The sequence below is a fragment of the Abramis brama genome (genome assembly GCF_963993115.1).
Source record: "Abramis brama genome assembly, chromosome: 15".
Classification (NCBI taxonomy): Eukaryota; Metazoa; Chordata; class Actinopteri; order Cypriniformes; family Leuciscidae; genus Abramis; species Abramis brama.
The window spans coordinates 21,973,239-21,996,459 of record NC_139977.1 but is presented as its reverse complement, the minus strand read 5'-3'; the positions used below and the strand labels follow the sequence as shown (position 1 = coordinate 21,996,459).

General features: G+C 35.5%; 2 protein-coding genes across 4 annotated transcripts in view; both read left to right on the top strand.

The window, feature by feature from the left end:
* The first annotated feature begins 603 nt into the window (after positions 1–603).
* LOC311097957 (transmembrane protease serine 9-like) lies at positions 604–11,265 on the top strand. The gene is made up of 10 exons (XM_084137967.1): positions 604–756; positions 863–1,007; positions 2,838–2,985; positions 3,079–3,330; positions 3,430–3,591; positions 8,146–8,224; positions 8,331–8,475; positions 10,210–10,357; positions 10,451–10,705; positions 10,805–11,265. The coding sequence occupies exons 1-10, from the start codon at positions 693–695 to the stop codon at positions 10,991–10,993; spliced, it is 1,587 nt and encodes a 528-aa protein (XP_083994093.1). The 5' UTR covers positions 604–692; the 3' UTR covers positions 10,994–11,265.
* A 4,503-nt stretch (positions 11,266–15,768) lies between these two features.
* The window catches only part of rai14 (retinoic acid induced 14), a 51,072-nt gene continuing 43,619 nt past the window's right edge, over positions 15,769–23,221 (top strand). The window contains exons 1-2 of one of the 3 annotated variants that reach the window (XM_084138156.1): positions 15,769–16,043; positions 16,679–16,750. In XM_084138156.1, coding sequence (XP_083994282.1) covers positions 16,715–16,750 — 36 coding nt within the window. In that variant the 5' untranslated portion in view covers positions 15,769–16,043; positions 16,679–16,714. The remainder of the gene's footprint in view (positions 16,044–16,678; positions 16,751–23,221) is intronic. The other 2 variants (XM_084138158.1, XM_084138157.1) reach the window with 2 other exon arrangements.

The following is a 23,221-nucleotide window of genomic DNA, read 5'->3' as shown; positions in this document are numbered from 1 at the left end:
TGTCACAAAGAGCCCCTCTCAGACTTATTTTAATAGGGGAGGAATACAAAAGAATGTAAAACTACTATATCTGTTTACTCGAAATGGTGCCATAGTTGAACTCTTATGTTTGATCTACAGCATTGATTAATGCAGAAAATACGAGCTTGTGTTATAGTTTGTAAAATACAATACCTTACTAAATAAGTCTTTAGGGATCCAAACAGTTGCTGTTCATTGATTGTCCCATAGAGTTTTGTAAAGGCCTTTCTGACAATGTAAATACTATAGGGTATGGGTTCAAATTATTTTCTGTTTTTTATTTTTATTTACAGTCGGTAGAGCTTGACTTTCTTTAAAGAGCTTTTACAACTCGCTCTTAGCTTTAAAGCACTTTTATTTTTTTAAGTTCTGCTCTCTCATGTAACAGCATTCACAGAAAGTGTTATGACAGTAGATTATAAGGTATTGTTCAATAAGTGCATTTTTTCTGTTGGTTTTGGATTCTTCAAACAGAGATGAACTAAAAGTCAACTTGTTAAAATTTGCAAAAACAGATGCATCACATTGCACACACCTTTTGATTCTGCTCTGACCACAAAGCAACCAAACTGTGCATTGAAAAACAGTTATTTCCTCATTGCTCTCACACTTGACATTGTTGGATGTCTGAGACAACACATTGACTTTTGGCTGAGAGAACGGTCGGCAAGATGGATGTTTGCAGATATTTGATTGTGTATCACTTCCTGGCGTTCACCTTTTTCAAAGTGGCAGGTAATGGTTATTTGTCTGTCACAGAGTTTGATTAGAAAGTTTACAAATTAAAATCATCTGTTGGTTTTTGTTAAATCTGTAAATGCATTTAAAATCTCCATTCCAGCTTGCTCTGAGGTGTCCATAATTGGGGGCGAAGATGTCAAAAAACTTATGCCGTGGATGGTGTCCATTCAGAAGGACGAGACCCATGTGTGTGGGGGAATCCTCATTCAAAACCAATGGGTTTTAACTGCAGCGCATTGCGAAGAGTAAGGCAACCACTTTGAGTATACAAATGAACTAGCAAAATCTATGTGAAGCTTAATATAATCTTACTTTTTTTTCTCATTTATAATAAAATAATTGTCCAAACTAAAGATACAATTATTATTTAAAGAATGTTTATTTATTTATATTTATCGTTTTAAATTTGTAATTTTTTTTATTTATTGATCTAGTTGGTCACACTTTAAATACACTTACATAAAAAAATGTTAGGTACAATGTACTTATTGTGTTCCTGTTGTATTTCAAAACACTTTTGCTGCTATTAAGGTTGGATACAGGATTAGGGACAAGTTTCATATAGGTTTAAGGGTGAGTTAATAAGTAAGGAAATAAGAAATGAATTGCAGCTGTAATTAAACACAGGTGTAACCTTTGGCTGGGGTACTACAAATTAAAAGAGCCAAACTAGGGGATATTACCACCCAGGAAAAAGAAGTATCGATACCAAAAGAGTGTGTACAAAATCGTCACAATAATATGAAAGACCCTGCCAATTCATTTTTGGATTGAAACATAGAGACGTGACTTCTTAAAACAATATACAGATTTATTTCACAAAAATCATCTTTGTTCCAGTAGAAAAAAATCTAAAATAAGTCACTTAAGAGTTTACCAATTAAATACCCACATAGTAAATAGACACCATTATAAATCCAGCTTTAACAGGAGGGAATGTTTTTATTTTATTTTGATGCATGGTCTCTTTAACGCATTCTGTTGACTATAAGTAATGTTGCGCCTACATGTCTTCTAACTCTCATTGGGGTGTTAGTAAACTGGTAGGGTTAGAATAGGTTGACATGTAGTTGCAAAGTTACTTATAGAATGTCTGGGACCATCATAATAAATAGTTAGATATTAAGTAGACTGTCTAATTCTAATGAGAGTTAGTTGACATGTAGTTGCAAAGTTACTTATAGTTAATAGAATGTCTGGGACCATCACAATAAAGAGTTAGCTTGACTTTCTTCTAGCAGACTAACACAATCAGAATGGCAGAGAAATAAAGTTCTTTTAAAAAATGTATTTGCTCTTAAAAAAGGAATATTAGGGACATTTGACCAGTCACAGTTATTATTATTTTTTAAATCTAAGTAAATGTAAAAGCAGGAATAAGCACAATAAGTGCATTGTATCAAATGATTAATATAATAGTACATAGTAAAGACATAGTACATAGACAAAAACATAGTAAAGTGGGACCATTTATTTGATGCATGCATATATATTGTAGCAGGGCTTGGGGGAAAAGGAAACCAAACACACAAGTTGTTAAACCCAGAGGGTGTGTTTTATTTCTTGTGCAATAGTGAGGATTGAAGGAATATTGGTGCTCTTGTGCTTCTGTTGTGAGAGTGCTGGAGAAAGTGGAGTGAAGACTGCAAACTTCAGCCAGACAGCAGGGAGTTAGCTTGACCAGCAGAGAGTTCTATCAAGGCTTCCAGATTCCTTCTCATTAATCACTCTCTGTAAGAGAAAAGGGTAAACAGACATTAGTGAATGTGGGGGGGATTTAAAAAATAAAAAAAATAAAAAAAAACTCAACTGGTCTTGCTTCACTGGTGTTTATATGGCCACAGTGATCAGTTGGTCGATGGCCGTCAGGTGTGTGCGTTGATTGCTGGTCAGCTGCTCTGTGTGTGTTGCCAGCAGCGACTGATGTGTTTTTTTTTTTTGCTAATTAACTTGACCAGGACACATACCCCAGTTTTGTATGCCAATCCAGCCAGCATCCCTCAATTTCTTAACCTTAAGGTTCTCACTGTAAAGTATCTGCACCTATGCACATCTAAGTCAGTTTTCTATTTCAGAAATTCCATTTCATCTGTGACAGTTCTCATAGGATCTCTGTCTCTGAGTACTCTGAGTAAAGGCTCTCAGCGTGTTGGCATCCTCAGTTATGAAAAACCTAAAACATTCTTAAAAAAGACTAGACGAGATGACATCATGCTGATTAAGGTAAGGATGAATTGAAAGAGTTTGTTGTTTAGACACGATGACCGTATGATGTTTATCACAGTGTGCATTTGAGTACTGATTTTTCTTTTGCAGCTAAACAAAACAGTGAAAGCAAAGCCCAAAAAAATCCCTACAAAGTTAAAAGATGTTAAAAAAGGAACAAAATGTGTTGTGAGAGGTTGGGGAATTACTCATTTTAATGCCCGGAAACCTTCTGATAAACTGCAAAAGTTAGAGGTGACAGTTGTGGACCGAAAAAATTGTAGCTTCTACTACAAGAATGATGCGATCACCGAAGACATGATGTGTGCAAGAAACGAGGGGGAAAACATAGGTCCCTGTTCGGTATGTCATATTGTTTCTTTGATTTATGGCTGTTGCAGGCTCTTTGAAATCATCCCTTTTCCTGTCTAAAGGAAAAATAACCTTTTTTTTCTTTTTCAGGGAGATTTCGGTGGACCTCTGGAATGTAAGAAAAACATAGTTGGATTGGTATCATTTTCGAGAGGATGCGTTAATAAACCAACTGTGTACACATTTCTCTCCAAAAGACATATCTCCTGGATCAAAAGCATACTGAAAAAGCAACTCAACAGCACAACTTTTTAAGAACCTAAAGATTTCCACCATATACTGTATACTATTGTTTGTTCAGGTTACTGTAACTTCAAAATGTTATGCTTTTGGAATTGGGGTTAATATTCACAAAGCAGTATCAAACTTTTTTTCACATTTTTCTTTATTTTTTAAACAAGTAAAACAGAGCTAAGTTAAAATCCTGTAAATGTATCTGATATTGCATTAATACATGAAACATTTCCACTGTACTTTGTTATTGATGGACACAAACATGGTTAAACAAACATTGGAAGATGATCTATTGTCTGGTGAAATATGAATGCATTTCCTTTTTGTGATTTGTTTGCAAAACTAAGCTAAAATAAATTTTATCCTCAATTTAATGATTACATTTTCTAAACTCCACTAGTTAATGACTGCGGATTTGTTTAATTATAATGGATTCTGTCTTGCTTTTCTTTCATTACATTGAACACATTTCACATTAACACCAAAGTGCATCAAGTAAACTCATTGCTTTATGATATTCTTTGTATTTAAAACACATTCAGACACTTCCTCTAAATAATTTAAAGTCTCAAACTAATTGATACCAACTGGTGAGGACACAGGACAAATCTCATTCAAAGTCCAGGACAGAAGTGTACACTGGGGCTGCATCCGGAATAATATACTCTATTGAGTAGGTATTATTTTGAATAAGTACTACAAAAAAGCACATTCTATGCATGAATGTGTGTAGTATGAATGAAATTCATATGTACTACATAAGAGGTGAAATGTATTCTGATGGATAGATAATTTGTTTGTCATCAGAGAGATGATGCACCGTAGAAAAGCCACAACACCTTTACATATTAACATTTAAAACAATCATAGACATATTAAGAAAAAAAAAATAGATCATACAACAAATGCGAGAGCATGGATGGCAAATAATCAATGGCTCATTTCTATACAAAACTTATATAACTAGTAAGCACTTTCTGCCTACTATGGGTACTGTGAATTATGACATACTTCTTTTGTCAAATACTGTTTTTCGCCTACTATAGGCCTAGTAGGGAAATATGCCATTTTGGATGCAGCCAAGGTTTGAAAGTGCATCTGAAAATTTGTGCAACAGATATTAGATAGCCTATTTAAATGTAGATATTAAAAATATTTAAATGCAATGTTGTGTTTGCTTGTAGCTAAACCCCATGGAAATCAGTAAAAATATAGATTCACTGGCTAATATGAAATTCTTATGTCATACCATAAACATAATGTAAAAAGACACAGTCTTCGTGTAATTATGCAGCAGCCTATATTTCTTGGGTTGCTAAAATTGTTTTGCTGTGGATGCTGTATTGTAAGGACTTTAATCAGTATAAGTGGAGACACAAGTCACCTGTCAATATATTCAGAATATTTTGTGTGCTTATGTAGGGGAGACTGGGGACAGTTGCAACACTTTTTGCATTTCTCTCAGTTACTCAGAGACTATTTGGTCTAGACCAACCAAATTTGTATATATTAAACTTGCATCTGTCTGCTAATTACCCATACCATTTAAAGATGATTGTATATGACATATCGTTCACAGTATTTATTTGAATGGAAGAAGTCAGATGTTGCAACTGACCCCGACCCAGGGACGATTGCAACACGTTAAAAATACCTTAAATTTCTCTAATTAATTTTAGCCTTTTGTCTCAATGAGCATATAATTCTGAAAACTGTTTTAGGCCTACTATAATATTATAGTATTATTTATTTCAATAATATTATTGTAGCCTATAATTTATTTATTTAGTCATATTTATCAAATAACAGTTATTGAGTTTTTTGTTTTGTTTTTTATGTGTAGAACATAGGCCTACATAGATTCAGTGTGCAGGAGTTACAGATGCTATTCAATCTCTCTATATTTCAGTGTCAGACAGGAATAATTGAACAATTTGCAATGCAACAAACTTTTATTAAACATGCAATTTATAACTTGTTGCAACTGTCCCCAACCCTATCAGCCATGACAGAACATCATACACCTGCTAGACACTGACTTTGACACATGCTAACCATGTCACTTAGAAGTCAACAAAACAATAATTCAAACTAAGTAAGTTTTGATTAATTCATACAAAATGTCTGGACAGTATGACAAAAAATATATCTCATGAAAAAATTTACAAAACAAGTTTTGTTCAATAAATGCAGCAGCAGATGTTGAATATGTCTACTGTCTTTTTAGTGGGGGGAGGGTCTAACTGTGCATGTGCAGTATGAGTGTCATCACTCTAGCTTGTTTCTGATTGGAGAAAAATGACATGTTTGCAACCATCCCCATGTTGCAACTGTCCCCGGTCTCCCCTACCTGTGCTCACTGCCAGGTTTGAGCTTAAAGTGGATAGCATTCAAAGGTCTTTCGTTGAAAGCGTATGATGAAAGACCTTCTTCAAATCTGCTCTTAGCAGAATGATGAGCGGGGAGAGGATGCCAGAAGGTTTGAGTGAAATTGAGTGGTAGTTATAACAGAACAGTACTACCCCCTCCTGGTCAGAGAACTTGAATTATCAAGCATGTACTTGAACTCGTTTTAGAGAAGATTCACTCTGAGAGATGAGTTTATTTAAACGCAATCCAAGCTGAGTGTGTAGTTACCGATGACCTCATTTATCTTTCAATGTTGTTGTCTTACCCTCTCTCATTACAGTATAAGTCATTTTTAATTCTAAACTGTAATCAATGTAGGAGTGGTGCATGTACTTGAATTTTTGGCATGCATATAAAAATACTGATTTGCATATGTGTGCAATATATTATTCATGATGGGGGAAAGCAATGAGATTCATCATAACTGACATATTTACTACAACTGCGTAACCAGTGGACACGTAACCAGCACCAATGGAAATCATAAGAAATAATGATAAACTCTAACTAAAATTTATTGATGTTTACATGTCTGTGTAATGTCACACATCAACTGAATTAACTGAAATTTACTCTTTTTTTTGTACAATAATAATAAAAAAAATTCTTGTATTTTCTAAAATAATTTATTGCAGTCTAACAATCTGTAGTTTGATTTCAAATCTTTTTAGTGCAACCCAAATACAGCTTACATGAAAAAAGAAAATGGGAAAATGTAAACCTCAAATTCTTTTCCATGGTCTTTTTGTTTGTCATGGTGGTATTTTGATGCATATTTTGCTCTTTATTGTGATCCTCATCAGATGTTCAAAAGGTGTTCATAAATGGTCGCACATCTGGGCAGCATCGTCTAGAAGAATGTACCAGTGTGTGTTTGTTCCCAAGACCACAACATTTAAAAAACATGAAAATATGTGCTTTGTTTCCTGTGCTAGAAAAAAAGCTTAAATTTCCCAAAGTTCCACTTCAGGAGTTATGTAGCCTATTGTTTTTTCTTCCTCCATATTCTGTATTATAATCTATATTATTGCATTATGATATTATGTGAACATCAATGATAGTTAACCACAGCACAGTTTGTTTCTGTTTCAGTCTTCTTGAAATTCTTCACAACATCAGTTTTTCCTCTGTATTTGTAAAAGTCAAGTTAAAATATTCTCATTTGCAAGTAGTAGCCTAACTCATTTTATAAAACAGTTTCATTTTCCCTCCCAAGATCTGTTATATTGTCCCCTTGACATGAGGTTAAATAAAAACCTCTGGGTCTTCATTTGAATCTCCAGCTGTGATTCACACTTCTATAAGGTTGGTGCATCAGGAGACTGCAGCCGTGTGTTTTACTTTGAAGCTTCTGCTTTGCTTATAAAGGTGTGAAAAAACGTTAGTCATTTTAGCTTCACATCAATCTTTCAGTGAGGACTACATGTACCCTGATGAGACTTTTACTTTCAAGCCTCATGTCTGAACTCATGTCACAAAGAGCCCCTCTCAGACTTATTTTAATAGGGGAGGAATGTAAAAAGAATGTAAAAATACTGTATCTGTTTACTCGAAATGGTGCCATAGTTGGACTCTTACGTTTGATCTACAGCATTGATTAATGCAGAAAATACGAGCTTGTGTTATAGTTTGTAAAATACAATACCTTACTAAATAAGTCTTTAGGGATCCAAACAGTTGCTGTTCATTGATTGTCCCATAGAGTTTTGTAAAGGCCTTTCTGACAATGTAAATACTATAGGGTATGGGTTCAAATTATTTTCTGTTTTTTATTTTTATTTACAGTCAGAGCTTGACTCTCTTTAAAGAGCTTTTACAACTCGCTCTTAGCTTTAAAGCACTTTTATTTTTTTAAGTTCTGCTCTCTCATGTAACAGCATTCACAGAAAGTGTTATGACAGTAGATTATAAGGTATTGTTCAATAAGTGCATTTTTCTGTTGGTTTTTGATTCTTCAAACAGAGATTAACTAAATGTCAATTTGTTAAAATTGCAAAAACAGATGTATCACAATGCATACAAACACTCCCACATATACACACCTTTTGATTCTGCTCTGACCACAAAGCAACCAAACTGTGCATTGAAAAACAGTTATTTCCTCATTGCTCTCACACTTGACATTGTTGGATGTCTGAGGCAACACATTGACTTTTGGCTGAGAGAACGGTCGGCAAGATGGATGTTTGCAGATATTTGATTGTGTATCACTTCCTGGCGTTCACCTTTTTCAAAGTGGCAGGTAATGGTTATTTGTCTGTCACAGAGTTTGATTAGAAAGTTTACAAATTAAAATCATCTGTTGGTTTTTGTTAAATCTGTAAATGCATTTAAAATCTCCATTCCAGCTTGCTCTAAGGTGTCCATAATTGGGGGCAAAGATGTCAAAAAACTTCAGCCGTGGATGGTGTCCATTCAGAAGGAGAAGACCCATGTGTGTGGGGGAATCCTCATTCAAAACCAATGGGTTTTAACTGCAGCAAATTGCGAAGAGTAAGGCAACCACTTTGAGAATATAATGAACTTGCAAAATCTGTGAAGCTTAATATAATCTTTCTGTTTTCCCTCATTTTTATAATAAAATAATTGTCCAAATTAAAGATACAATTATTATTTAAAGAATGTTTATTTATTTATATTTATCGTTTTAATTTTTTTATTTATTGATCTACCTGTATTTGGTCACACTTTAAGAACACTTGTACTTGTACAAAAAAATGTTAGGTACAATGTACTTATTGTGTTCCTGTTGTATTTCAAAACACTTTTGCTGCTATTGAGGTTGGATACAGGATTAGGGACAGGTTTCATGATATGGTTAGGTTTAAGGGTGAGTTAATAAGTATAAGGAAATAAGAAATTAATTACAGCTGTAATTAAATGCAGGTGTAACCTTTGGCTGGGGTACTACGAATTAAAAGAGCCAAACTAGGGGATATTCCACCCAGGAAAAATAAGTACCGATACCAAATAAGTATGTACAAAATGGTCACAATAATATGTAGGACCCTGGCGATTCATTTTTGGACTGAAAGATAGAGACGTGACTTCTTTAAACAATATAAATATTTATTTCAGAAAAATTCTCTTTGTTTCAATAGAAAAAATCTAAAATAAATAACTTAGAGTTTACCAATTAAATACCCACATAGTAAATAGACACCATAATAAATCCAGGTTTAACAGGGGGGAACAGTTTTACTTTATTTTGATGCATGGTCTCTTTAACACATTCTGTTGACTCGAAGTAATGTTGCGCCTACATATCTACTAACTCTCATTGGAGTGTTAGTAAACTGGTAGGGTTAGGGTTAGAATAGTTTGACATGTAGTTGGCAAAGTTACTTATAGTTAGTAGAATGTCTGGGACCATCATAAAGAGTTAGATATTAAGTAGACTGTCTAATTCTAATGAGAGTTAGTTGACATGTAGTTGCAAAGTTACTTATAGTCAACAGAATGTTCAAAAGTGACCATCAAAATTATCTGTGCATACAAACTCTTAAAGGGATAGAACGTTACCCCATGATTTACTCACCCTCAAGCCATCCTAGGTGTATATGACTTTCTTCTAGCAGACTAACACAATCGGAAAGCCGGAGAAATACAATTCTTTTAAAAAATGTATTTGCTCTTAAAAAAAAATATTAGGGACATTTGACCAGTCACAGTTATTATTTTTTTTAAACCTAAGTAAATGTAAAAGCAGGAATAAGCACAATAAGTGCATATCAAATGATTAATATAAATGTTAGTACATAGTAAAGAGAGTTAGCTTGACCAGCAGAGCGTTATATCAAGGCTCTCTATCAAGAAAAAAGGGTAAACAGACATTAGTGGGAGATCAAAAACTAAACTGGTCTTTCTTCACTGGTGTTTATATGGCCCCAGTGATGAGTTGGTCGATGGCCATCAGGTGTGTGCGTTGATTCAGCTGCTCTGCATTGAGTCAGCTGCTCTATGTGTTGCCAGGGGTGACTGATGTCGGAATGATGGTAGTCCCCATGAGATATGTCTATGGCTATATATATATATATATATATATATATATATATATATATATATATATATATATATATATATATCAAAATTTGCTAATTCACTTGACCAGGACACATACCCCAGTTTTGTATGCTAATCCAGCCAGCATCCCTCAGTTTCTTAGTTTAAGGTTCTCACTGTAAAGTATCTGCACCTATGCACATCTAAGTCAGTTTTCTATTTCAGAAAACCCATTTCATCTGTGACAGTTCTCATAGGATCTCTGTCTCTGAGTACTCTGAGTAAAGGCTCTCAGCGTGTTGGCATCCTCAGTTATGAAAAACCTAAAACATTCAATGAAAGGAAAAGAGAAGATGACATCATGCTGATTAAGGTAAGGATGAATTGTAAGTGGTTGTTGTTTAGACACGATGACCGTATGATGTTTATCACAGTATGCATTTGAGTATTGATTTTTCTTCTGCAGCTAGACAAAAAAGTGAAAGCAAAGCCCCAAAAAATCCCTACAAAGTTAAAAGATGTTAAAAATGGAACAAAATGTGTTGTGAGAGGTTGGGGAACTACTGATTTGAATGTCCAGAAGCCTTCTGATATACTGCAAAAGTTAGAGGTGACAGTTGTGGACAGAAATCAGTGTAACCGCTTCTACAAGAACGATCTTGTGATCACCAAAGACATGATGTGTGCAAGAAACGAGCAGGAAAAGAAAGGCACCTGTTGGGTATGTCATATTGTTGTCTTTGATTTATGGCTGTTGCAGGTTCTTTGAAATCATCCCTTTACCTGTCTGAAGGAACAATAACCTTTTTTTCTTTTTCAGGGAGATTCCGGTGGACCTCTGGAATGTAAGAAAAACATAGTTGGATTGGTATCAGGGTCGAGAGGATGCGGTAATCCCAATAAACCAACTGTGTACACATTTCTCTCCAAAAGACATATCTCCTGGATCAATAGCATACTGAAAAAGCAACACCTCTTTAAGAACACCTTTCACAGCACACCTTTTTAAGAACCTAAAGATTTCCAGCATATATACTGTTGTTTGTTCAGATTACTGTAACTTTAAAATGTTATGCTTTTGGAATTGGGGTTAATATATATTCGCAAAGCAGTATCAAACTTTTTTCACATTTTTTTTTGTTTTTTTTGTTAGGGACATTTAAAACAGAGCTAAGTTAAAATCCTGTAAATGTATCTGATATTGCATTAATACATGAAAAATTTCCACTGTACTTTGTTATTGATGGACACAAACATGGTTAAACAAACATTGGAAGATGATCTTTTGTCTTGTGAAATATGAAATGCATCATATTCCTTTTTGTGATTTGTTTGCAAAACTAAGCTAAAATAAATTTTAGCCTCAATTTAATGATTACATTTTCTAAACTCCACTAGTTAATGACTGCGGATTTGTTTAATTATAATGGATTCTGTCTTGTTTTTCTTCCGTTACATTGAACACATTTCACATTAACACCAAAGTGCATCAAGTAAACTCATTGCTTTATGATATTCTTTGTATTCAAAACACATTCAGACACTTCCTCTAAATAATTTAAAGTCTCAAACTAATTGATACCAACTGGTGAGGACACAGAACAAATCTCATTCAAAGTCCAGGACAGAAGTGTACACTGGGGCTGCATCTGAAATAATATACTCTATTGAGTAGGTATTATTTTGAATAAGTACTTACTTTGCGAGCGCTAAAACAAAGTATTCTATGCATGAATGTGTGTAGTATGAATGAAATTCAGATGTACTACATAAGAGGTGAAATGTATTCTGATAATTTGTTTGTCATCAGAGACAACACCTATACATATTAACATTTAAAACAATCATATTTAGAAAAGAAAAACAGATCATACAACAAATGCGAGAGCATGGATGACAAATCAATGGTTCATTTCTATACAAAACTTATATAACTAGTAGGCACTTTCTGCCTACTATGGGTACTGTGAATTATGACATACTTCTTTTGTCAAATACTGTTTTTCGCCTACTATAGGCCTAGTAGGGTAATATGTGATTTTGGATGCAGCCAAGGTTTGAAAGTGCATCTGAAAATTTGTGCAACAGATATTAGATAGCCTATTTAAATTGAGATATTGTAAATATTTAAATGCATTGTTGTGTTTGGTTGTAGCTAAACCCCATGGAAATCAGTAAAAATATAGATTCACTGGCTAATATGAAATTGGGTTGGTAAAATTGTTTTGCTGTGGATGCTATATTGTAAGGACTTTAATCAGTATAAGTGGAGACACAAGTCACCTGTCAATATATTTAGAATATGTCGTGATATGTGCTTATCTGCCTGTGCTCACTGCCAGGTTTGAGCTTAAAGTGGATAGCATTCAAAGGTCTTTCGTTGAAAGCGTATGATGAAAGACCTTCAAATCTGCTCTTAGCAGAATGATGAGCGGGGAGAGGATGCCAGAAGGTTTGAGTGAAATTGAGTGGTAGTTATAACAGAACAGTACTACCCCCTCCTGGTCAGAGAACTTAAATTATCAAGCATGTACTTGAACTCGTTTTAGAGAAGATTCACTTTGAGAGATGAGTTTATTTAAATGCAGTGATCCTTGACACCTATGATTTCTTTACACTTTTAATTCAGTAAAGGAACCATCCACCAAACGTAATCCAAGCTGAGTGTGTAGTTACTGATGACCTCATTTGTCTTTCAATGTTGTTGTCTTACCCTCTCTCATTACAGTATAAGTCATTTTTAATTCTAAACTGTAATCAGTGTAGGAGTGGTGCATGTACTTGAGTTTTTGGCATGCATAAAAATACTGATTTGCATATGTGTGCAATATATTATTCATGATGGGGGAAAGCAACGAGATTCATCATAACTGACATATTTACCACGACTAACTGCGTAACCAGTGGACACGTTGTCAGCACCAATGGAAATCATAAGCCCATTGAAAGTAGTGGGATCCTTCATGAGATATTTTGAGCCAGAGAAATTTTATGATGAAAAGCTGAGCTTTATCCTATTTGGTTTGTGACATATAGCTGTTCCTACATTGCCAGCTCAGTGGAATCTTCAGTTATTGAAGTGAGGTTACGGGTGTCACCTCTAAGCCTACCTCCAATCCAAACCTTTATTTAGCCACTAAATGAGGAGATAAACCAGTATATTGGCCACAAGGATGAGTGTGGGGGAAACATGATAAACAGCCCTCTGCAGATTCTTGTTTCAATGAATATGCAGAAACACATGGCTTTGGTAAATGTTCCAGTTATTCTGTACTGTGTTCCAATTATTCTGTACATTCTGTGTAAGGCTGTACAAATGTTCTTGTCCTTGGTTGTAGGTGACAATAAAGATAAATAAGCAGGAAATGTTGCACCTTTCAATAAGTATGTCCTTAAAACTCTCTTTATTATAATTCCATTTGCACTATTGTATACTGTACTGCACTGCTAACCACAAACTGTATATCACTTCTGCGAATTGTTTACTAATTCTCCGAAGAGGTGAATGCACTGTGGTTATTGCACTTTCTTTTTACCTAGAAGTCCTCATACTCTGTGTATAGTATGCTGTATATTGTTTACTGCCTGTTTGTGTCCCATGTATTCTGTGTATACTGCAATAATATGTGTGTCTCTACCTGTGTCTATTGTGTAGGTTATCCTATACTTGTTATCCATACTGTCATGTTGTGGAGATTGCACCAACGAATTGTGAATAAAGTGATTTGATATTATTTTATTGTAGGGCAAGTTGTCATGTCTTTTAAATGTTATTAAATTATAAAATGTAGTTACATTGTTTGTTGGATGAAAAAATGGTTTGATCTTTTTGTATGTTATAACATACTATATTTTTTGATCAATTTCTGTGTTTCAGTGTGTTTTATATATATGTCTAGGTGTTATATATGTACCTTTCAAACAGGTTGGTAAGATGTTTTGTTTTTTGAAAGAAGTCTCTAATGAGACTAAATAAAAAAAAAAACAGTAATATTATGAAATATACAATTTTACAATTTGGTGCACAAGAAATATTTCTTATTATCAATGTTAAAAACAGTTGTGTTGCTTAATATTTTTGTGGAACCCATGATATATATTTTTTAGTATTTGAAATTTTAATAGAAAGTTAAAAAAACTGAATTTATTTGAAACAGAAACCTTTTGCAACATTATAAAAAATTTTACTGTCACTTTTGAGCAATTTAATGGATCCTTGCTGAAAAATAAATAAATTAGCCTACTTTAAAAAAATCATTCTGATCCTAAACATTTGAACAATAGTGTATATATTTTACTTGTATTTTATTTTTATTTTTTTCCGAAAGGAAAATAAGCTAAACTTGTGTTGCAACTTTGTCTGTATCCTGGGGCTGTGTTGCTTTTAATATGATCTTTTCATATTCCCATAATGAATGTTTTTTTCATGATATAATTTTTAGGTAACCTACATAACCTTTTGTTTAAATGTATTGTTGTGTTTATTACTCTGTCGCTTGTGGCAGTGGACCACCAAGGCACAGACCCACCACTAACCAAAGAGACAAGCGTGGGATTGGTGTTATTTTTTGTTCTGGTGCTGCATCACCACAGATATATTGCAGCAGCTCTGAGGAAATTAAAGGGCGGGCTTCTTGTCGGTCTATTAGTCCTACTGTCAACTTATATTCTACAGTGAAAGCCAAAACTACATAATGAAGCATGAATGTGCTTGATGTTACAGCAGTGATTCTAATACAAGCCCTTTATTTGTCCCTAGAGGTTTATTTGGAAAGAAACAGCAAAATCTAGCAGCTAATTTTCTTCACCAATATGAGTCGGCAGGCCACACAGTTCGGTTTGATGCCATGTTCTATACTATAAACTATTATCAAGCCATGATTTTGCATGGACTTGGTCTGATTTAGTATACGGTAGGCTACTATGGTAGCATATAGGCCTACTAAAATCGTTGGACGTGTCCACCTCGTGGCGCCCTTCCCCAGCTCTGCTGCACCGGATAGGTCACTATATCGAATCAGCACGTTTGGCTTCAGAGTTCAGACCCCGATGACACTTTCATGGTCCCAGTGGAAAGTAGGCTATTGCATATCGCTCACAACGTCTAGCTTATTTATAGCCTATACATCATCATAAAGATATCTGCTCTCGAATGATTACTGACGCTGGTTAAATTCTTTCCCCGCATAGAATAAAATGGTCTCGTGAACCTTAATTGCTTAAAACGGTAAAAAAAAAAAAAAAAAAAAAAAACTTCTACAAATGAACGTAGTTTATAGCTTTAAAAATTAGGAATAGCTATTTAGCCTATGCCCTTAATCGATTTGAATTCACTCATACGCGTTTAATGTGTAATGGTAGGCTACTAATGACCTTTGATGACATTTTTTCAGTAGTTTAGGCTACTGAAGGATTTCCTAACGCTACAAATTTGTTTTGAATTAAAATGTTCAAATGCTGGCTGGTTTGATAATGACAATAAAGATAGGCTACTCAGAACACGATGTAAAGAAAATAAAAAAATAATGAAAATTTAATTAGTTAAATTAATTATAAAAACAATCTTTAATTAATTTAATTAACCTTATTTTTTTGTAAAACAAAAATTACATTTATTATAGAGAAATTTAAAAAGTCTGGGGACATCCTAGGGGACATATTTTTTATCTTATTAAACAGTCACACGGATATTTTGGTGTTCAATATTTCTAGCATGGTAAACATTTTGTGAGGGGAATAAAACATGTCTCATGTAGTTACTGTAAGTATAGAGTCAAGCTCGGTAGTCACGAGGACACATCGGTGGTGACGTCACTCTATCTGCCCGGGGAACAATCAGAGGCAGCGCGAGCGCCACTTGAATGGATTGTTGTCGGTGAATAACTTTGCTCCTGGTTTCTCCCCTTTAGCCCACCGCTCGTATTTTCCGCATTTCCCCCCTAATATTTACGAGTTCAAATTGCACTAAATGGTATATGAAGCACTTAACGCCACTCGGAAAAGTGTGTTAGCAACAAACCCCTGAGGTCTGTGTGTGCGGCTTAACTTTTGCAAAGTGGGTAAGTGCAGAAATCTAAACACTCTTTTCCCGTGTATTTTTTCCTTCCAATTTTATGCTATTCCAAATGGAACTCTGCTGAAATTTAGAACGAAACATTTCAGACTTCACGCTGCCGAATAAAATAGTTGTAATTTCGCTTCAATGTTACATGTACATGCCAGTGTTTACAATCATCATTCCTGTCAGCTATAGTTGCACACAATGTTGCCATTGTTCTTTAGTGAAGCGCGCGATCGTTCCTGTTTGCTTTTCTTATCTTGTTGGAGTCTTTCTGAACACTCCATCTATACTTTACTCTTTCCCGTGGAGACTCCTCAGGAAGATCCAAGAATATCAGTGACCCCAGTTTATGTGTATTTTTGGAGTTTATAGAGTGTCTGGACGGAAGTGTCTGGAAGGAACTACAAAATACTCTGACATTTTAAAATGTGCACAGTGAACATGCATTAGATTGAGTACTAATGCCACTGGAGCCACTGTAACTTGATCCACCCTGTTTTGCCTCCAAAAGCTTGGTCCTAGTTTTGCCATTAATAACAGAGCTGCTGACCTGATCCTTAGTTTCCGCCGTATTAAGCAACACATTGCTTTGGAGTTTGTGTGTATGACTAACTAAAGTCTGATTTTATTCAGGTGTCTTGGGATCTGTTAAAATCTGAATGGACTAATATGAAGAGCCTGAAGGCAAAGTTTAGGAAGAGTGATGTAAGTATGACCTAGTGTACTTTCAGCTGGTTTGGGAACTGAATGGTGTTGTGCTGGTCTTGAACGCTTGTATTGAGAATCATATAAACAGTCCCTCCATGAAATAAAAAGAAAATGTAACACCATATGCTCATGCACAACATTCTATATTTTCATTCATTTGGATTCTGAGGTCAAGTTTCATAGTCAGCCTCTGTGAATGTTCTAGACTGCATGATGAGTGAATGACTCAGAATCAGACATGTCTGCAGCTTTATTATGATAACTGAGTCATAACTGGGAGTATAATTTTAAGGCAGAGAACTTCTGCACTCCCGAAGAAAGAATGAAAAAACACTCCTCAGAGGAGCTTCCTGCCACCAGATGTGATTCAGCAATCATTTCTAAGCCTGTAATAGAACAAAATCAGTCTCAGGCTGAAGTATAGGAATGTGCACGAATGAAACGCTATTGCTTATAATTTCATGTTTTGGCTTGCCAAACCATTGCCACTTGGGCTGAGTCAGCGGATAGAGATTACTGTGAAATTCTATGTGATCATCAAACCACAGAACTAAGCTGAGTTTTAATATACTTTCTGCCAGCACATGGTCACAGTGGCATTTTGAACATTTGCACGGAATGTTGTTAAGAGCAAGCTCGCCATAGCCACATTCACAGCTCATTATATTGATTTTCTCTTGAGGCTAAGTCACGCATTACTGTTTTTATCTTTTGTAATTGGTAGGTGTTTGCTTGCACAACAATGTGGTTGCCCAGAAACAATGCTTCGACATAATTTTATAGAGAAATCTACTCACTCAATTCATAGGTAGAACTTTGCATGTCTGTCTTTGTGCAAGATGCGGCATTGGAAATCATAGTATGGCATTATATAGTCCAGCCAATTGGTTGTTACTCAATTTTTTATATAGAAAAATATTTTTATTAATAAAAAAGAAAAAGGAAACTTCCTCTTTAAGTTTTTGGTTTTGATTCCTTTTAGTTGTATTTTGTCATCACTTCTGCTTGTATCAGTTTTAACCTGTACATTTACCAATCAAAAGTCTTGTTTCAGTACTTTGCCATACAGGGTGTTTTCTGGAAAAAGAGGTAATCGAGAAAGAACAAGAGAAACAAAATATCCTCCTGGTTCTATTTGGGGTTTTGTGTGTCAGTCCAGAACTGTACAGGAATGTTCATGTAAGGCCAGGCTTTCATTCTTGTGCAAAACAGGAGACCAGAACTGCCAGGATAAATACTTTTACAAGAGTGTCTGATTGCCAAGTTCTTGTAATATGTGATGTTACTTTACCAGCACTTCATGTGTTTGTAGTCCCATTTGAACTATTCTGGTGTACCCATAACATATTGCATAACAAAGAGTGAGAGATAGTGCTATTATTACATTTGTTGGTATTTGTGGCATGTTTGAGAGAATCATAAAAAGTTTTTTCTTGCTTCTTGCTCAGAGTTGCATGAAATTCCAGACCTTATGTGTAAGGCACATGGCATTAAAAACAGCTTGTTGTAGACCAGGTTTATTGCATCTCAGTAGGATAGCGGCACTATTGACTTTTGTCATTCACTTGCAAGAATAGACCTTTTGTGCACACAAATCAATAACAGGCACATATCTAAATTTGCTATGTTTACATGATGAGAGTTGTCTTTTATCTGCTCATGGGTTGCAGACTGCAGATGGATTGGGTCTGCTTAAGTCATTGAGAATTTGGAAAACCTCCACTCCTGCTTGGGGTTCTTTTCCCTTTTAAGCATCTAGATGTAAGTTGATGTCTTGCAGGCTGCTGATATTACTGTATAATCTCTTTATTTATTAGCTTGTCTCTAACAAGTATTTTAATCAATTAACATTATTATGCAATGTAGTTCATATGGTTCCTGGTTTTCTTATTTAATCTCATTTAGTTGTTAACTTTATTTCAGTGATGCAATGGAAAAATTGTATCACAAATTGTTGGATAACATTTAAGCGCACATTGTGGGCTGAATGCCCTCTTAATTGCTTAACAAGACAGTTTTGCAGATTGAAAATTGCAATCTGTTGATGTTATATGGGCTTTTATCTAGATGTAGGACTATCTAGTTATCCAGAGTATTTTAGGTTAAGTTGACACATGAATAAACAGGAAATGAAAATGAAAATTGCCTAGATTATCCTTATTTAGCACGATTGTGTAATTTTCGCTTTAGATCAGATGAACTTTCAAGCGTGGTTTTTCAACCCAGTCTCATGAAAAGTCATGATAATTTGTAGGAGACTGCAAAAGCATAAGAAATCAGAAAGAAACAGTACAAAAAGAAACTGCCCAAACCTAAACCCAACTCCACAACCCAGCCTTAAATATGTTCTGTGGATCTTTAAATTAAATATTTGGAGAGAGACAATATTAGTCACCAAAACTGGTTACCAACAATCTTCAAAACATCATATTTTGTGAAGAAAATAAATTCATTGTGACACACTCCACAAAAAGTTCACAGAAAGGAAACCGAGACGGCAGAAAGCGGCATCTTGTTTGTTTTCTTTATTTATAGTAAAACCCCTCTTTTAACTAAGTGTTAAAAGGAGATATCGCTGTGGACATTCAAACTTCAAATTTTTTATTATGAATATAGGACTGACCTGAAGGAAAATGCTATATCTACTGTAAATGCAGGTACACTCGCTTACTCAATCTCTCACAATACTCTATAAGCTTCAATGAACAATATCAGTGAGAACGTGTTTAAGTTGCTAAGAGTGGTTGCTAGGGGTGTTGTGTAGTGATACATAGAACCTTTGGGTGAAGCGGTCATAGTCGTGTTTTATCGTGATTCGTGAATAAAACACAGCTATTGACCAATCAGAATCAAGGACTGGAACTAACCGTTTTATAAAAAAAGTAAAAAAGTAATTTAAATAATTTGTAGTACAATCTGTTGTAGGTTTTCCCTCTTTTCCACCTCGCTTTTAAATTGCTTATGAAAGCCCTGTGGCTGTGTGCATTTTATATCGAATTAACAGCAATTCAGGGGTGGCAATTGCTTCATTATTATTCTTATTGAAAACAACAACAAAACAGTATAATGACTAACTCGCTTGTATTAAACAGAACTTTTATTAACAAAACGAAGAAGACTGCTTTATTAACAAAACGAATAAGCATGGCATACATCATGCTATGCAGGGAACTATTAGCATTGGGTTTAAATAAAAAATATTGCCAAATAGGCACTTTTACATTTTGCTTTGAAACCAAATCTTACGCCAGCATCTTGTCAGTGAGCGCTCCTCACTCTCGTCACGTGATAAATGAAATCTGACTCCTGCTGCTGATCTGTGTTGCTACTCTCGTTCGGCTCACGCTGAATTAAAGGCACAATATGTAACTTTTTTGCTTTAAAAATAGCAAAAATCACTATATCTATGTTATATATTTTTTTTAGTTGTGTACTTACATTATCCCGACTGTTTCCAACAACTTTTAAACCAGGAGAAATTTGTAATTTAATTCGAGAAACGTTCCGTTTCTTTATTTCCGTTGTGTCGCCGCCAATGCCGTCATATCTGCATTGTCCCTGGTTTCCGCTCGTGCTGCCATGGCAACCAGAGCCGTCTGATAGTAACCAAAGCGACTGACGCGGACAACTTTGTAGTTTGCAATGTCTATTTGCACGGTGTTGTTGTTTCGTTCAAACATTATGGACCATGACAAGCAGACTTTGGATAAAAAAAGGAGAACTAAAACGGGAATCAATATCAGCGCAGTGTTTTCGAGATGCCTAGAGCTCCCATAGACAGTATATAAACGAGAGCTCCACATCCGAGACTTCGACCGCTCCTACATGTACTTTATTAAACAGGTGAGCACATTTACATAAAACTAATCAATGTTTTATAGTTCAACAATGATAAAATGTCAGAATATGATCTGTATGTTATTCTAATGTTGATCTAGTTTACTGCTAGTCTCATACAGACAGACTAACACATACATTTCAACACATTCAAATGCAGTTTAGTGTGATAGTGTAATGTTAGACCAAGTGAAACAGCGCTGCGTTACCTCACAAGTTTAATTTGTCTAATAAACTGACCTGTGAGTAGTAATTCTGCGTGTAGTTCGGTAGAATGAAATGTCCATATTCCTTTTATATCCGCGGGACTCTCGTCACGTTTGGAGCTGATAGCTGTCTCTTAGCAATCCCGAACTGCTTCATATCACAGTCATGATAAAAACATCGATGTATTCAGTCATCCATAAACATTATTAGATCGGTCGGCTTGACGTTGACGACAAGATCCATAATTCTTAGCAAATGTTGCGTCATCAAACTACGCCTTTGTTATTGTAAATAGGTTAGCGACCCCTAGTGGCGAAAAATGCCATACTGTGCCTTTAAGCTGACACGTTTTTAATTGTAATGTATGCTCTCTAACTGAACTAAATAATTGTATTACTATAAAATCAAAACGACAGTTGGCAGGGGTGGGCAAGTGATTTAAACGGTGTGTGGCTAAACACTGTGTAACACCAACTATTACAGCATGCCTAGTCACAAGACTGTATTGGGTTTTCTCTATGGTTAACGTTATGCTGGTTTAACTTCATCGAGTCAATCTTTTTACTAAACATTATGGGTGGCTCACATTAACGATCAGGTCACAATGTTAATGTTAAGCTAAACGTGTTTAGAAACATAATAGTTGTGTTAATTTATTTTTCTCTACCAAGCCTTTTCCCTTAAGAATGTCAGTTCAAGACAAGACTCCTAGCAGACTGGATTTATCTCATCTGGAACATAGTCAGGTCCATGGCTCTTAATTAGTGTCCTTACCCTTTTCCCCATTAACTACAACCTTCAACATGATGAAACCCTCAGTAAAATCTATCCTGAACTGTCTGAGGAGATATGAACTCATTTTACTCTTCCCATAAAGTCAACAGAAAAATGTGGATTAATGGCATCATAATGTTGTTAATGGTGTTTTGGTTTCACCTTAGGTCAAAGCGTCCATTCTGGGAAGAATCCGATGTGTCCAGTGCCGAGGTTAAAGTGGTTGAGGAGGGAGGCAGGATTGTGATAAGGCTAACTGTGCTTTTGTGGAATTACCTCATCAGTAAGATATGGCTGCCAGGGATTTAGAAACAGGGTCTCTGCCATGTGAGGGTAAAACACACAACCCTTCATTACATTGTATAACCTCAAATGGCAAAGACAAACGTCTCCTGTGCAATATTTATTTTGTGGGTTGAATGGGAGTCTACAATATTTCACAGGCCCTGTAAAAGTATTCGCAGTGAACATGCATGTAGCATCCCTTCCCCCTCTCTTCTCTGTTTAACTGTATTCGCTTGGCCGTAGCAGACTGCCCAGACGCTAATTCCTTTCTATCCTTTGTCATAGACCGACACCTTTCATACATGCAGTCGTTGCTGCTTAATTCCAACCTTAAAGGGAGTGGATCACGGTCTAGGCTGACCGAGTAACCATCCTGTAGCCTTTCCAAAAGTAGTTTGCCTTATAAATAGCACCTTCTATTGACAGTGCCAGGTGTGTATTAATTTCATATCTTTAGTCGTGCCAGCCAAACATTAAAATGACTGCTAAAAACAACATCAGTAAAGGTGAGGTCTAGTCAAACAACTGACCCCCATACCATCTCTGTTTTCAGTTCAGATTTCAATGACCAATCAAATGTTTACAGATCTCATCCATTTGGTCCAGGACCAATCAGATAACCTCAGAAAAAGCCCCAGATGACCAATCAGAGTGAATCTGGCAGCAGTGCTGTAAAGCGGATGAGAATGGGCACAGCAGGTATCCGCACTAAGAAGAGGGTTTCTGTATTAGCCCAGACCCAGCTGCCCGGCTCTCAGAGATTAACAAATCTAGCCCCAACACCCCCCTTCCCTTTAACCTCAGCCCCTTTAGTTCACATCCCTTCTGGTATACATATTACATCCTCTGGCCTAATACACTTATCCCAGACTCCAATTTTCATTTGCCTTGTTTTCCCTGCATGTAATTGTGGTTTGATTAAGTGCAGTCCTGATAGTATAAGATGGCCCATCTGTATTTCCTCAGTGACTTAAGACATTCTGTGAGCTTCTGTAGGCATGAGTTATCTCAGTAACAGTTGTTGTGGTGAAGTAATGACAGGCTTTACAGGTTGAGAAATTAGCTGTCAGGATGAATCAAACATGCCTGGCTCCCTAAGGTGATTCTTATGGGGGGGATTTTTTTTATTTTGAGGGGGAGGCGCATTTTTTTTAGACATTAAAATGTTTGCTCACTTATTTATTGTTTTTACAATGGGGTAATTTTTTTTTAATGAGTTTACACAACAAAAGGAAACTTAATTTCAATTTCTACAGTAGCACAAATAAATACATGAAATAAAGAAGACGCGGCAACGCTGAATCACTCATGTGGTTTGTGAAATTGCGTCTCACATAAAGTTTTAAAATTACTGATTTGATTTTA